This window comes from Bombus pyrosoma, linkage group LG7, assembly GCF_014825855.1.
Source record: "Bombus pyrosoma isolate SC7728 linkage group LG7, ASM1482585v1, whole genome shotgun sequence".
Classification (NCBI taxonomy): Eukaryota; Metazoa; Arthropoda; class Insecta; order Hymenoptera; family Apidae; genus Bombus; species Bombus pyrosoma.
The window spans coordinates 2,824,853-2,841,790 of NC_057776.1; the positions used below are offsets into that span (position 1 = coordinate 2,824,853).

Genomic DNA, 16,938 nt, shown 5'->3' on the forward strand with positions numbered 1-16,938 from the left:
GGTTTTTTGTCTTTATATCAAAGTCCGTGGCCATACAGAAAAGTAATGTGGTAAAGCAGTTACGACTGATAGACAAAGCAAGTGAATGGTCCTTCCGTATATCCGCGGCCAAAGGGGAGGATGACGCGATATAGTCCACTCAAATCAACCTCAAGGAAGGCGAAATTCAATATTAAATTTTCTTATAGAAATCATATTCAGGGACAAATCCTATGTGTTTAGCACTCAAGATTTCTTGCATAAAATTTGTGAACAATCTCCAGAGTTGTCGAAAACAGCTCCTTTTTTACATATAACAACGATTGTTATAGTTGGTTCGTAAAAGTTTCCAATGAAAATTGTAGCTATTGAAAATATCTATCATATGAGATGTTATATGTTAAGATTGGTTAATTCGTTTAGTCGTAAATAAATAAAAACCGCTTAAAATCGCAATAGTTTCAATTATCAATTATTCATGTAAAACTGACAATGCGAAATTGGAACTTGGTAAAAATGTAGTTTTCGTTATTCTTAAAAAGTGTGCAAAGTTTCATCTTCAAATATTTAATATTTTGCAAAAAGCTATTTAACAACCAAAAATACAATGTTCGGAATTCGTACAGCAACTGGCGGGGGTTTTGTTTATTATCGAAAAGCTGTGCTATCATGTATAACTAGAAACTAATCGATTTTTTAATTGTAAACTATTTAAAGATGGCACCAAAAATTGTACATCATTTTACTTTTTTTACAAGTCTATTAACACTGATAGAACACGTTTAGATAACATAGAGGATTCATTTAGAGGATAACATTTGTGGTTAATATATATAGTATATATATAATATATAATAATAATATTTAATAACAAAGTAACAATTCCATTTTTCTTAATGTTCGTTATAAAAGCATATGGAGGCAATGCTAATGATTATAACCAACAATAAAGTAATGGCGGAAGTAAAAAATTAAGCGTAAACAACTAAAAATTTATGTATTCTGAAATCAATTTGTTTTTAAATTATGCTTCTGAATTAATAAATGTTTCAATGAAGCATGCTAAATTAAGCTGAAGATCCACTGAGGTTAATTTAAGCCAATCCAAGCTCAGCCTGTCCAAGCTGCGCCACGCTAAATTGCCATGTTTCTTGACACAGACCCTTTGTACATATCTGTATCAAAAGGTTCGTCTCCGGTGTTACAATGTACAGCAATGCACATGCGCTTCGGGAAAGCTCCTTGAAGGGCTTTATTTATTTATTTATTTAAATTTTACAATTTATCCAGTAGGACATTTGGTAAAATATTATAGCTGTAAATATTTGGTAAAATATAGCATGTGGATGGTTACCCCCCAGCGAGACTCCATCTTCCAGGTTTTATTGTATTTCTATTCTGAGGTCTGCAGGATGCTTCTTCTTCAGTCTTCTTTCTAGTATGGTTTTACTCGTTTCAGCAACCAGCTGATTTGGGTGTGTTACAAGTCTTTCTTTATACTTTCTTTGCATATCTGGCGATTTCCTCTTTGACTGCTGAAATTTTTAAATCTTTTCGTATGTCTTCATTTCTGATGTACCATGGAGCGTTAACTATTGTTCTTAAGATTTTTGCTTGCTCTGTTTCTATTTTATTTATGTGACTCATTGCTGCCATCCCCCATAGTGGGACTCCGTATATCCAGATTGGTTTGATTATTGTTTTGTATATATTTAGTTTATTCATTATGCTTAATTCAGATTTTCTATTGGTTAACCAGTACATCTGCTTCATTTTTCCACGTATTCTGTTTGTTGTTGATTTTATGTGGTACTTCCATGTAAGATGTGTGTCTAAATGTATTCCTAGATATTTGACATGCTTTGTTTGTGCTATGTGGGCACCATTCAGTTGGATATCTGGTGTTTTTCCTTTTCTAAGCGTAAAAGTTATGTGATTGCACTTACTGGTGTTCGTTTTTATTTGTTTGTTTTGCAGCCACTTTTCTATTTTTATAATGTGTTCTTGCAGTAGTGCGGCAGCTGTTTCTGGACTCGCGTGCCTTGCTAGTATGATCGTATCGTCCTCCAACGTTAGTGTTTCGCTGTTGACAGTTGTTGATATGTCTGCCGTATATAGTGTGTATAGTATTGGTCCTAGGACGCTTCCTTGCGGTACTCCTGCCTTGATATTCTTAATTTCAGAATATGCATCATTTATTTTTACTACAAAGGTTCTACTGTTTAAGTAAGATTTGAGTAGTTTGTAGATTTGTTCTGGAAATTGCTTTTTGATTGTTTGAAGAAGTTCTTCATGGTTAACTTTGTCGAATGCTTTTTCGATGTCCAGAAAGAGTGCCGTGCAATATTGTTTTGTTTCCAGTGCCTGCAAGATTTCGTTGACGAGTCTGTGCATTTGTTCTATTGTGGAGTGTTTATTCATGAATCCGATTTGGTGGTCCGGTATTGGTTTTTCTTTTTCTATTGTTGGTTTTAGGCGGCTATATATTATTTTTTCTAGTAATTTGGAAAACGCAGGTAGTAATAATATTGGCCTGTAAGATGCAGTTAAATGTGGGTTTTTGTTTGGTTTAGGTAACATTACGATCTGTGCTATTTTCCATAATGCAGGAAAATACTGTATTCTTAGAATTGCGTTGAATATTATCGTTGTTAGTCTTATTGCCTTTGAGGGAAGGTTTTTTAAGATTTTTCTATTCATCAAGTCAAATCCTAGTGCTTTACTTGTCTTTGTTGCCTTAATTAAGTTTGTAACTTCTTGCGCTGTTGTGCTGAGTACGGTGCAGCGTTTGTCAGTTGTGTTGCTGGCATTTTCCACTTCTTCATTTGTTTGCCATCTGAGAGTGCTGTTATTAATTACATACGGTGAAAATGTATTTTGTAGGTGCTTCGAAAATTCTTCTGCTTGCTCTTCATTGCTTCTGGCCCACGTGTTGCCCATTTTTCTGATTGCTAGGATTGATTTTATTGTTTTCTTGTTGTAGTTGGTATTCTCATGCGCGGATAGTGATTCGATGAATTTTGAGAATTCGCTATTATGAAGTTCCCTTAATTTATTCTTTAATTCCTTTGTAAGTTTATTTAAGTTTTTCTTGTTTTCTCGTGTTCTCTGTTTTTGCCATTTTGATTTCGCTTTTCTTTTTTCCCTAATTTTATCTAGAATGTCCTATGGAATAATTTTTGATTTCCTGATATTTGATTTATAGGTGATGGTAGCCCACGCTGCTTCCTGTATTATTTCTGTCAGAGTTGCTACTGCCAGCTCAATGTGTTCAGGTGTTTTCAATGGGATGTTGCAGTTGATTTTGTTTTGGATTAGCTCTTTAAAAATTTGCCAATTGGTGGTTTTATTGCAAAACGACTCTGACTTGTTATAAAGTAGTGGTTTGCTTGTATATTCTAATATAATTGGTGTAAGTTAAGCTCAAGGCTGGTTGTTATTTTTAATTTGTTTACGTTTAGTCCTTTTGTTACTGCAAAATCCAACAGGTCAGGTGTTTTATTGAGGTCTGTCGGCCAGTACGTTGGTCTTCCTGTAGACAGTACGTTGAGGTTGCTGTTTCTAATATATTTTACTAGTATTCTGCCTCTCGGTGTGTTAATTCTCGAACCCTATAACGTGTGCTTTTCATTAAAGTCTCCTGCTGCGATATATTTGTCGCCTAAGGATTTTAAGTACTCTTTCCATTTTTTAAGCGTCATTTTGTGTCTCGGTGGTGCATATACTGCTGATATCTGGAAGTAATTGTCATTGGTTTGTATTGTGACAGTGGTTGCTTGTAAGTGTTCTTGATTTGCTTGACTATGTAGGTGATGCTTGATGTCATTTTTTATTATTACTGCAGTTCCTCCATGTGCTTTATCTGAAGGGTGTTTGGTGTCGTAGATGGTGTAGTACGGTATTTTCATGTAACTTTTTAGAGTGAAATGTGTTTCTGAAACAAGTAATATATCAATATTATTTTTATACAAAAATGTTTTAGTTTCGTGGGCTCGCTGTTGCAAGCCATTTGAGTTCCAGGCTGCTATTTTCAACATGTTCATCTCTATTTTTTATTTAGCAAGTTTGTGAGTAGTTGTAACATGACTGTTGTTTGTTGTACTTGTTGCCTTAGTATTGTGTTTAGCTCACTTACCATTTTTCCTAACATCTCCGTACTTTTAATGGATTGTTTGAGCATTTCTTTGATTTCTGTAACGACTTCGTTGTTGTTGCTTTTATTCTGATTGTTCGTGAGCGTTGATAATGTTTTGAGTTACTTGCGCATAGCTTCGGTTACCTTGGGGATTAATGTTTCCGTTTATAGTGTTTGGTTCATATTGTGCTATCAATGCTGTATCATTATCCGTTATACTTTGTTGTGGTTGGTAGTTATTGAATGATCCATTGCGAAGTGGTGGAAACAGTTTACGTTGTAATTGTTTCCTAATTTCACATCCTTTATAGCTGGCTGGGTGGTTCCCGTTACAGTTATAGCATCTAACTTCTTCTATTTTTCCTGTGTATGGGCAGTGTATTGTTAAGTGATTTTTTGCACATTTAACACATGCCGGGCTTCTGTTACAATAATTTTTTGTGTGGCCGTATTGTTGGCACTGCATGTATTGTGGTATAACTTTTTTGTAGCTTGGTGGTTTCACTGTTACTATTGTGTTTAGAATTTTTTTGATTTCATAAATTTCCTTGTTATTGGTTCTGGGTTCAAGTTCTATTAAGAATAATGGTAATGGTTGCTTCGTATCGTATCTTGTTATATTGTTTATTGCTCTTGTTTAATGGCCAGTTTTTGCTAATTCATCACTTAATTTTTTTGTGTTAATTTTTGGATGCAAACCTCTTATAACTAATTTGTAGCTCCTTTCCGTCTTGAGCTGATACGTGTGGTATATAGCATTTTTTTCCTTTAATGCTTTTATCACTTTCCTATAAATTTCTGGGGTGTTTATTTGAATTTTTACTTGCTCTAATCTTGTTTGTTTTATTATGTAATTATCCTTCCCGACTATATTTTTTAGTAGATCAATAAGCGGGTCTATTATCTGGGCCTCAACAAATATTGGTGGTGATTTTGTAATGTGAGTTGAATGAGTTGTGGTTTTGCTTGTCGGGTCAGCTTCTATTTCTTCCGGTAGTGAGCTGAAGGAGTTTCTTAATGGTAATTCTTGCAGCCATCGCTGCTTTTCCGTATCCAGGTTTCCTGCGGCACTTGTGCCTGGTGTCGTTTTACGTTTTTTGTTTGTCTTTTCTAGCTTCCAGTTTTCGTCCTGATAATATCTTTCATTATCGTGGCTGCACTCCTCCTATCTCCACTGCTCTTCCATTTCTTCTATAGCCATATCATTTTGATTATTACTACTTTGTTGTTGTTACTTTAGGCCTGGTAAATCTACCGACCTGTTTATATAATGAATTTCTCCTTTAGTTGTAATTTTAATTGTTGGTATCTGCTGCTGCATTGCTGGACTTCCCCTCACTATCACTATTCGTTAATTTTATTTCACTTTGAAACACTTCTCTGAATCACTTCACTGGAGCACACGATTGATTACACACGTCTGTCTACCTCGGTTGCCCGAGCAGAACTGACCTTGAAGGGCTGCTGCAAATTTATGAAGCGCTCGGCGCATCTGAGTCATGAGATGTGCCGAACATGGCACATTATAGTGAAAAAAACAAATAGATTTTGAGTTTTCCAATTGATAGATCATGGGTCATAAATATGTAAATTATTCGTTATTTACGATTAAAATTTGTTATCTATTATTCATTATGCGTGTATTTATTAAACTTGTCCTTTTAAAAATTATAGTGTTCGGTGATTAAGGGATTACAAACTATTTTACAGATGGTTGAATAATAAATACATTGTAACGTATGAGAAACAAAGTCAAAAATACCGCTTCGTGTCTTTCCTTGTCTTTTACATGACAAAATAAAGTACGGATACATACGCAACGGTAATACGGAACGGTGATACGCAACGGTGATACGCAATGGTGATACGCAACGGTAATACGCAGCAATCATACGTAACGATGATATGCAACAAATCGATATGCACCTTTTTAGCATCGTGCAGTTTCTTTGATGACGAACGAACACATTACACGAAATAAGAGATGGGATACCATAAATAGTCTTATTATCGACATCTCATAGCTCGATCACTTCGAGTCACTGGCTATCTACTTTACATACGTTCGCTCAAGCCGAGTTCTTACTGAGCCTGACCAATCACTCATAAATTTCGGTATGGCTAAGTAGCGGTGGGCTAATAACATCTGCTATAATATTGTGTGGCGGCACTCGACAATAAACTTTCCAACGGTTTCTGTCTCGTGGCTCGCTACACAAAGACCCTATTTCCCGCGGATAAGATGATTGCCAGATGCCGATACATTCTTACCGAATATTTTCAGCTAGCTCAAGGACCCGTTATAAATCTTAGGATTTATTTTAGCTAAGGTCCTTCAAAGGGACAAATAGACTTTGTTTTATTAATCCCTAAGTCTACCACCTACCACAGGAAGACACGAGAAATCTGCTTTTTCTCACGTACGATGCTTTCCGCTAGCAACTTCCTCTCAAGGGCAGTTGCCAATAAACCGCGACGTACATTTCCCTCACTTTCCGAACCAAAGCTTTGCTCAACGAATTCGATAATCTCGCATTCTTAGACACACCCCATCACAGTTTTCCTTCGCAGCATCATCATGACGGAAAGTCAGTCTTTTACATAGAGTCTTTGCATAGAGTCGTTTACATAGAGTCGTTACCCCTCGGTCGTTACTCTTCGATTGTTACCTACAGTCGTCACACAACGGTCGTTACAATCGCACGGTCCGAGTCAATAAACAATCCAAGTCTTCGGCATCTCGTGCAATCATCGCCGAACTCCCGTCGCATCAAAACACATCGACCAGTAGACGAACTGTTAACCGCGAATCGCGAGCCGTTAATAGTAACCGCGAGTTCTGTGCATCAGTGTACACCTAGAATATATCGTGAATAAATATTTATTGTTGAATATATCTGAGCATTCCTTCAATATCTATCACGACCTAATCACCTCAATTGTTAAAGAACTGCATTGTCGCTATCATGTAGGATCTCATTGTAAAAATTATATTTAATATTATTTTTGAAAGCAATGTTGTCTTAAGTTACATTAAATCTTTACAAAGTATATAATAAAATAAATATTAAAAAAAAATGGTACCCTACTACGCAAAATGAAAAAAATTAAGAAAACAAGGTGTATAATTGTGTTTTACTCAGAAATGTATGGTACACATTCAAATATTTTTAAGAATTTACAGATAAGTTAAAAATGCCGCAATCGGGCGCGCATAGTATTTACAGAGTTTAAGCAAAACTGTAATCATACAATTGGAATAAGTGTTAGGGATACTTTCACGATACGTTAAAATATAGCAGTTAATGTTACGTCGAGTGCAATAACATCAAATTTTCAAATAGAACTATTAGTTATAAATATTTAATCAGTGCGAGTATCCGACTACGGCAGTTTTAAACTCTATCACCTATCTGTAAATTCGATAATTTAATATTATTATTCTACATTTAATTATTTAGAAATATCTGAACGAGTACCTTATATTTCTGAGTAAAACACATACCATCTTGTCTTTTACATTTTTTTAGTTTTGGGTAGTTGGATATCATTTTTAAAAATATTTACTTGATTTAATCTTCCTCAGCTTAATACTTTTTTTATTGTTTTATAATTATAAATTATTCATCTTCAATTTGTCTATTTGCACATGTATTATCTATTTATGATATAACTTTCCTATAAATGTCTATAAATAAATGATCTGAAATGTGATAACGAATAATAGTTGTTTCTAATGTCATTTCGGGCTAAGTATAGTTCTATTTGTTGTTTTTGTACTCGAAATAGCATTATTTATTAAATATATATGTCGGAGATGAAAGGACATCGGGGCCTTTCTTTTGGAATGCTTGGGAAGGTCTCCAATACTTTAGTCCAGACTTTTTATTATAGCTGCACTTAAATAATAAAACTGGAAATAGTTGTTTATGTTATGCCCCTAACTCCAATGATAACCCGACATATATATGAAACATCTGCAGTAAATAGCAAGTGATTAAAATGATAAATAACAGGATGTATCCTCTAAGATCAACTACCATTGTTTCAAACAAAAGTTACAAATGTTTCGAACAAAAGTTAGTTAGTTTTCAGCCCGGTAGATATTTTGATATTAAACATTTTCAAAAATTCGTTCTCGATAAAAAAAATCAGTCACCGTGATTTTTTTAAATGATACCATTTATTTTGGATTTTATAGAGTTGTAGCTAACGTCAAGATGAAATCAACGACTTACTATACTGTGAACTTATTATTATTATTATTATGACTGAACGAGGTAGTTCATTGTAACGTGTATTGCAAAAGAGAACTATTGTTATTGCTGGATTTTTGAAATAAACTTATTGGTTTGACAGTCTTAATTAAATTACATATTTTCTGAATTCTGAATGTAATTTGACCGAAGTAAAGTAATTTTCCATGTTGTTTCTCGTGACTGAACTTAAATTTCTGAACTCAAGGTCATCTCAAGACCATAGCATAGTAGATAATCGCTAAATTCGTTAGCTACATCTTAGCTACAACTCTATCAAGTTCATAACATATAATGTCATTAAAAAAAAATGAAGATGACCTTGATTTCTTGTTAAATAAAATCCTATATACTACAGAGCTTACAGCATTCTCGTGACGTACACGAATCGATTGGAACCCAAGTAAAAATCGGTAAAATTATACATGTTATAAACATATGTATAATAAACACAAACAGTCAGGCTAGACACAATACCCTCCTCCTAGCATAGTGGGATAAAAATTGTTTTTTGTCTATTCTTTAATTGCAGAACTAGTATCTGTATCACATACCATTGCAAGAAAATTTAGAAAACCAACGACACATAATATATGCACTACGTCCATCAACAACCCTTTTCAAAGGCAATATTAATATTATAATATTCGATTTAACCGCAGAAGAACACAATTTAAATAAAAAAAAATTACTCAAATTCGTGGGTATTCATTACCATTACAAAGAAAATACTAAAGAAATTCCATCACGTTTTGAACTGAAAAATAAAATAAAAAAAATAAAAATAAAAATAAAAAATACACAGCACGCAAAGAGAATGGATGAATGTTAAATTTTATGTATATAAATCATGTATGCGAACGAATAATATGTGTACATTGCTCAAAATTATTAGAGAATTACTACTATGAAGGATACTTGTATTGACAAGTCAAAAGAACAAAATTTATGTTACTAAAGTAAAAAAATCCTATATCCTTGACAGATCAATATATTAATCGTATGATAGTGGCAGTGTGATTATAAACTATAAATGTACATAAAAATTTATATTTTTATGGATGCAATTAAAGCAGTGGAACCTAAGCAGAGATTTCTTTCGCCCACTAAGTAATCTAACGAATAAATTACCTCGGATATAACTTTATATATTTTTGTATATTATACGCATTATATATGCTTTTGCACTTTCAAATTTTCCATAAATGCATAAACATTTACTAGAGATAAAGACCGACCTTAAAACGATTATTAAAAGACGACTGTATACATACATGGATTGGTTATAAAAATCAAAAACACATGAAAAATGGATAGTGCAATTCTTCATATAATGTAAGTAAAGAATATAAACTTAATAAATGGGTGTCATGATTTAAAAAAAGTTGAGAAACGCTACTTTAAACGATTCAACTTTCCTTGAACGTTCAATAAACATTTTTCCTTCATTTAAGAGGTAATCAATCAAATTTTTCTAAAAACAACGTATTTCAAAGAAACGTCAATAAACATTATAATTTCTATACTGCAACGAAATTAATTCAAACGAACAATCAATCTTTGTCCAATCGGTAATACGTATGTATATGTTAAACGAGATGTGTTAATAGAAAGTTCTTGTTCAAGGATACAGTTGGAGACCAGAAAAGAAAGAAAAAAGAAGACGATTCGTACCTCGCCATGGAAAGTAAAATTTCCCACTTGTATGAACGGTATTAGCTTCAACTCGTACGAATCTGGCACCACAGATCTTGGTAATCGGACGTCCAATTTTTTCTTGTTATACGTCTCCTTATTAAACAGACTACGACCCCCGAATACTGAATTACTGAAATCACCGCATGGTTTAACGAGATTTTCCTCGAGGCATGGCGCAAGATGATAGACCAGAAGCCCGGTCATGACCAAAGATATAAGGAAGGCAGCACCAAAAAGGAAAGCGCCACAAGGAGAGACTGTGCAGCCTCTTTTACGTCCGAACGTTGTTGTGTGTGCGTCCATCATCGCCAGAACCTCGCGGGACTGGGTCATATCACGTGTAAACCTGAAACGACGAAAAGAAAGTGAGAATTTTAGTCTTGATAAGTATCCAATAATACTGTCGTGTATAGTGGTACTATTTTTGGCATAATTAAGGTTAATGGTGGAAAGGAATATAATTTAATTTCATCATAAATATATAATTAAATCAATAATTTATTATTAATAAATGTTAATAAATAATTACTAATAAATAAATATGGATATTTAGAAATATTTAAAAAATATTGAATAATAATTTAAAGGCAGTATCTTTAACTTTGTGTTAAAGAAGTTATTATTGTGAACTAATTTATTGACAATCATAAAAGATATATTTAACATTTCAAATTTGTCATTCTTGATTGGGGTTAGGCTACTATATGTAAACTTTCAATTTGTGGTTTTTGTAACTAACAATTGACATAGACGTAAAAATGTTTTTTATTTTTTATACATATAATGTATCGGACAAATAATGAATTAAAGATTGATTTACTTTATTGCTTTAGAATAGAAATTTACAGTAATTATATTCATTATTGGAAATAAGGGCGGCCTCACCGATTTCATGACCTTGAAATATGTTATCAAGGTCAATATGCTGAACAACAACTCTTTCGACATATGTACATTACGACAGGTGATTATAAGCTAAGAAAACAGAATCGTCAATTAGTAATGTACACAACACTTAATAATTTTAAACTGTATCAAACTATATTTATTTATATATAATTAATTTATTATTGATTAGTATTCCTTGTTCTCTTATAAGTCAATATTGAAGTTAAATTCTACATTCGTTCATACAGGTTGTATTCTGTAAAGAATACTTTGAATGCATGCATAAAGAATATTAAGAAAGATTTTCGAAATATGTGTTATATTATACAATGAATATTCGGTGGTCTCGAAAATATTCAGGATCTAGTATAATTTTAACTTCTATGTTCTATATCTGAAACAAATACAGACAAGACGACAGAAATGTTTAGCAACACATTGAATTATATTACATGAATGTCAGAAAGTAAAAAGCTTTTAATTTAAAATAAACCATTAATTAAATATTTTAAAAAATATTCAAATAAAGTAAACTTTCATATCCCAAAAATGTTCAGATACTTTATAAATTGACGTTAGAAAGACTAAAATGACACTCCTGATGTGTAGAGTTGTAGCTAAGTATCAGATAAACTGATAATCCTTTTGTTCAATAACATGTTTTAAGCAGTTTAATGTGTTGAAAATTATTTTTTGTTAGTAATCGATGCTATATTTTATTCTTCTATTACGCGAGTTTATCATTTTCCTTTACTGTTTATTATTGTTTTTTACTAATTCCCCAATGCAGTTCATTCCATAGGAATGATCATACTTATGTAAAGAAACTTGTTATCTTAATTTGATAACTTAAATTTTCTGATATGTCCCAATATCCTTGCAATTTGAAAATGCATATTCTTCATCGGTTTATCTTGTAACACTCGGGTAACATTACATAATTAATTAACAGATTTTTTACGTTTGATACATTTTAAATCAGCGAATTTTTTATTTCTGACATCTATAAACCGTATTATAATATGTTATGTTATAATTTTTTAGAATATTTTATGTCAGTAGTCAAGAAAGGAAAACTATGCTGATTTATTGTCGAAATACTAGAACGTAAATGGAAAAAAAATGAATTTTAAATTTGCGAGAATACTACAATATATTACAAATCAAAGATATTAAATTAAGATAAGGAGTTTTTACAATGTGACCACCTCTACGAAATGAACAGGACTACAGGATTAGTAAAAAACAGTAATAAACACTAAAGGAGAATGACAAATTCGTTTAACAAAAGAATAACATACAGCATTGATTACTAACAAAAAATAATCTTCTACATATTAAACTACTTAAAATATCTCTTTTTGAGGGTAAACAAAAGGGGTATCGAATAAAATATTAAACCTTTATAAAAAATTGCCAGTTTAGTTTTTTAACATTGATTTATAAAATGCTCGAATATTTTCGAAACACGAAAATTCGCTTCTTCTTTCAACATTTCTTTTAATATTTGAATAACGATTTATTTTAAGGCAAAAGCTTTTTGTTTTCTGACATCTATATACTATATTTCAATATACTACATCTTTGTTGTTTTATCTGTATTTATTTTAGACATAGAAGTTAACATAGTTAAAGTTATGCTAATAGTCGGAATATTCTCGAGTATTATTAGTAGTTGAATATTTTTATGATATAACTAATTTTTCTTCCTTTAAAATATCTAAAAACTATTTGACAGTATTATCCAAAAGCCTTAGGGCATTTACGATAATGACCTCATAATGGCAACTAATCTATATTTTTAGGAAATATTTTCATATGATGTTATACATGTAGACACTAGATATGAATATTTAGACATTCCTTTTATGGTGTTACGTATCTGTAGTTTTATCTGGTTCAAAATTTTGTTAGATAATAAATAAACTCCTAATTAAACATATGATTTATTATAGAATGTGCTATGAGAAGAAAGGAAGTTCACATTATGAATAAATTACTTGAATCGCCAATAAAGGGATGACACAGATATAATAAGTTTATTGAAACATTAATTAACAGGATCCTTCAAAAGGCTTTTGATGTCAACCGAATAAAAGCAGATTACACAAAATATTAATCATTTTAACGGTTACAAAAATGACTGCCTCAAACCATTATACATATGTAGATATATCGGTTCTGATCGGTTTTTGGTTCTATGCAACCGATATTACATAAATTTCATATCGGTTATGTAACTGTCATTTTTCGGTTCTGCATCAGTTACGGCTCAGTTCTATAAGGTCATATAGTACATATCAGCATTCTTATACCGGTTCGATTTCGGTTCTTATTGATTCATCTATTGATTTTGCGAAAATATTGATATCTATTAAATACATATTACAAGTATGGTATTAAGTATCTTAAGATTGAAGTTAACAAATTTATTTCTATAAATTAGGAATTTTAATTACTTGTAATTTCATTGTAGTGAAGTCTCGTAATTAATATTTCGTTAATTATTTTTTAAATTGTTTTCGAACGATATGCAGATAAAACAAATTTCTATCCCAAAACTTTATTTCGGCTTTCGGTACTATGTACGAAGTGTAAAGAAAGTAAGTGTAGAAAGGATCGTAGCGTTATTCTACATTGTACACTTTCGGATTAGTGGAAATTTGAAAAAAAAGTTGCTGTGGAAACGACATTGATCTTGATACTTAAGGTCAAAGTTTTTTATTATTGCAACGCATTCTACTCATCACGAGGAATAGAAATCTCGAATGTCGGAAATTACCCCTTCTCTCGGAAAAACATGGTAAAATTTTAATGATCCTTAAATTAAATTTATTCGGAACAAATATATATATTTGTGCTTATATTTACATTTGCTCCTAGTAAGTGAAATAACGTGAATATAGATTCGTTGCTACTCATAGATCACATCATTCTTTAGATCACTGAACTTCCTTCTTTGTGGAATAAGATACATCCTTCATAGTTCGGTTCGATTTGTACGATAGTAATGTCAAGTTGAGTATACTTTCTATTGCCTACGATACAAAACAAATATTTGCAAAATCAAACAGATTTTTGATATTTTATTGTGTTTTACTTAACTACAATTCCGAATACCTATCAGAATCATCATTGGTGGAAAAGAAACCGGAGTGGAATACATTGAATTAAACATCGCTTTTATTATTGAAAGTGAAGAATTACACATAATTTTGGGGGATAAGCTTGAGCGAGAAAAAGAAAAAGAAAAGGTCAAAAAAAGGAATATGTGTAATACACAATGATAGATTTGGAGTATTAACCTGTATCAGTAGATGCTACTTTTTTTGCACATCACTGCAAAATGTAAACACTGTCAATAAAGCCAGTTTAAAGAATTTAAGCCAGCTGAAACTTTAACATTTTTTTTTTAGAGGAAGTGTCATTTACGCCTCATGGTTTCTTTCGGAATTTTTTTTCTTGTGGTGCGTAGAATACGTTGCAATAATATAAAATTTTGATCCTGAATTTCAAGGTTAAGGTTATTTCTCCACTAGCTTTTTTCTAAATCTTTATCTTCTATACCCTATACATATATCGATTTCGGTTTCGGTACTCATCTATTTCGGTATAGCTTTATCACCGTAATAGCGTAATGCACAAGTTTAGAGGCATCGTAATTTACAGCCATCGCGTTCTTGATTTCGATGCTTTTCAAATATGTTGCAGAAATCAACATTTTGAAGATCTTCTTCCTATACATGTTACCCCGAGACTCTCTTAGTTTCCGAGATATTCGCAAATAATCGTCGATACTATTACAGTTAATCTTGCTCATATCTATGTCTATTTTTGATACAGCGACAAGCATAGCCGCCTCGCTCAATCTTCATTTATATAAATACAAACAAAAGAGTTGGGTTTAGGTCCCTTGCGGCTAATCCTACAAATTCCATCCGAATATTTTAATATCAAACATTTTTTTTCAATATTAATAGTTTTTTTGATATAAATAGGATACTAACCTTTTGTAAGGAATTTCATGACAGATTGATTGACATGTTAAAAAATGTGCGGTTCTATTAAAAACAATAAGGTTGACCTTTGTACAATTCCTGAATAGTTCTCACAACGCATTCACAGAGATTCAAGTGACACGAAATTTACGATGTATGTTAGAAACTTTGGTGTCGCGCGCGACGCCGAACAAAGGTCAGCTTCATTTTCTTATTAGCTTCGTATTAAAATGTCCTCAATGAGGACTCCTCACATTCTAGCAGCAAAACGACATTCAGCCGCGCGCGACTGTTCAGCACGCGGGTACAGCACGATATACTCCACATACTTTATAGTTGCGCGCGACCACTGTCGCGGTGAGTCGCGCCTTGACTTTGTAGTCGCGGTAGTGCGAATGGGAATTGTGCTATATACGATAATGGATTTTCTAATCGCACGACTGTGAGTCGCGTGCGATTAGTTGTAAATTGAAAAGAGGCTTAGAGAGAAAAGAGGTTAGATGTCTTTTGTCCGACCGCCGTAAGGCAAAAACCTGGGGAAATAGTGTATTCCTCTCCTAGTGGGAAAGTAGTTGTTCAAAATGTTGCTTTCTTCAACATAACTACTAAATAATTACCAACATCCATTTTACTTGACTCTTCATAGAAAACATAGCAGGAATTTAGAATTTTAATATTATCCTATCACTAATTCTAAAATAATAAATAGTAGATAGTTAACATTATATTACAATTTAATTTTGGAAGTAAATCTTGAAGTATTTAATGCTCATACTTGCAATATTTAATAAATATGTATTAACATTTTCCCAAAATGAACAAGAGTGAAGATCAGTAAGAATCGAAATCAAATTGATACATGTAAGGATACATATATCAAGTATGTACGTATTATGGATTATACAAAACTACACCGTAACCAATAGAGAGCCGAAAAATAATAGTTATAGAGTCGATATGGAACCGATATAATAACGATCTTCAAGAACTGAAACTGATATGCGCGAGAACCGTTATATTCAGAACAGTTATACCAGTTACCTTTTCTGTTCTTTTAAATGTTTCAAGAACCGAAACCGGTATCATAACTGTTTTAATTAAACTAACTTTCTATAATAATTTTTTTAGCAAACTATCAATAATGTTTGAATTAAGTATTTAAAAAGCAACAACAAATATAAATAACTGCCATGTATCTTAACATTCATTTGTAAAAACAGAACATTTCCGTTTGATACATGACCTAAAACTTTTGACATGTAATATTAGCTATATCTAGGTAATTAATACTTATTAAATAAATTACTAATAATTTTTTAATTAAATACTTTTTAGGAGCATCCAATATAAAGTAACATAAAGTAATACTTAATACTTATTAATAGAAACAAACCACAGATGCACTTCCAGTTAATAAGTGGCTAAAACTTCTGCATAGTATTGTATATAAACTTTTGAACTAAATTTTTAAAAATTCAGAGCGTTTAAACACTCGTTGTTTGTCATCGAAGAAACGTGTCATTTGTTCGTAAATAATATTGATTTCAACCTATTTATTCAAGAATTCAGTCACACGTTTTTTCATCTTCGCCGGCGCGGCGCGACGTTCCATCCTTCAGACCTACCTATATGTACACACTGTAATTAGCATCTGTGACGAAATACACGAAGGCTGTCATTGGAGCATTGTCCCGGAGAAACTTCCTCTCCGGCGTAAACAGGGTGAAGGCAAGCGATCATTAAAAGTAATTTCACGTTCAGAATAGACACGTCAAGGAAACGCGAGTTGCCTTTAAACGGTCGGAAAAGTCTTTCTAATTGGCCGTCGCCGTCGCCTCTTATTGCTAACGGATCAGTTAATAGCAACTGCAACTTCTGTGAGATCGATTTATGGGAATATCGATTGATTCGGTCAATGCAATTCGGTAAGCAATTACGACTTCATACAATCACTGTTATGATAAAACTCTGATGTGTGAACTAC

At 32.4% G+C, this 16,938-nt stretch overlaps 1 protein-coding gene across 1 annotated transcript in view; it reads right to left on the reverse strand.

The window, feature by feature from the left end:
* Positions 1-16,938, reverse strand: part of LOC122569048 (aminopeptidase N) — a 56,070-nt gene that overhangs the window by 33,394 nt on the left and 5,738 nt on the right. The window contains exon 2 of the mRNA XM_043729510.1: positions 10,045-10,414. Within this exon, the coding sequence (XP_043585445.1) occupies positions 10,045-10,401 (357 nt within the window). The 5' untranslated portion in view covers positions 10,402-10,414. The remainder of the gene's footprint in view (positions 1-10,044; positions 10,415-16,938) is intronic.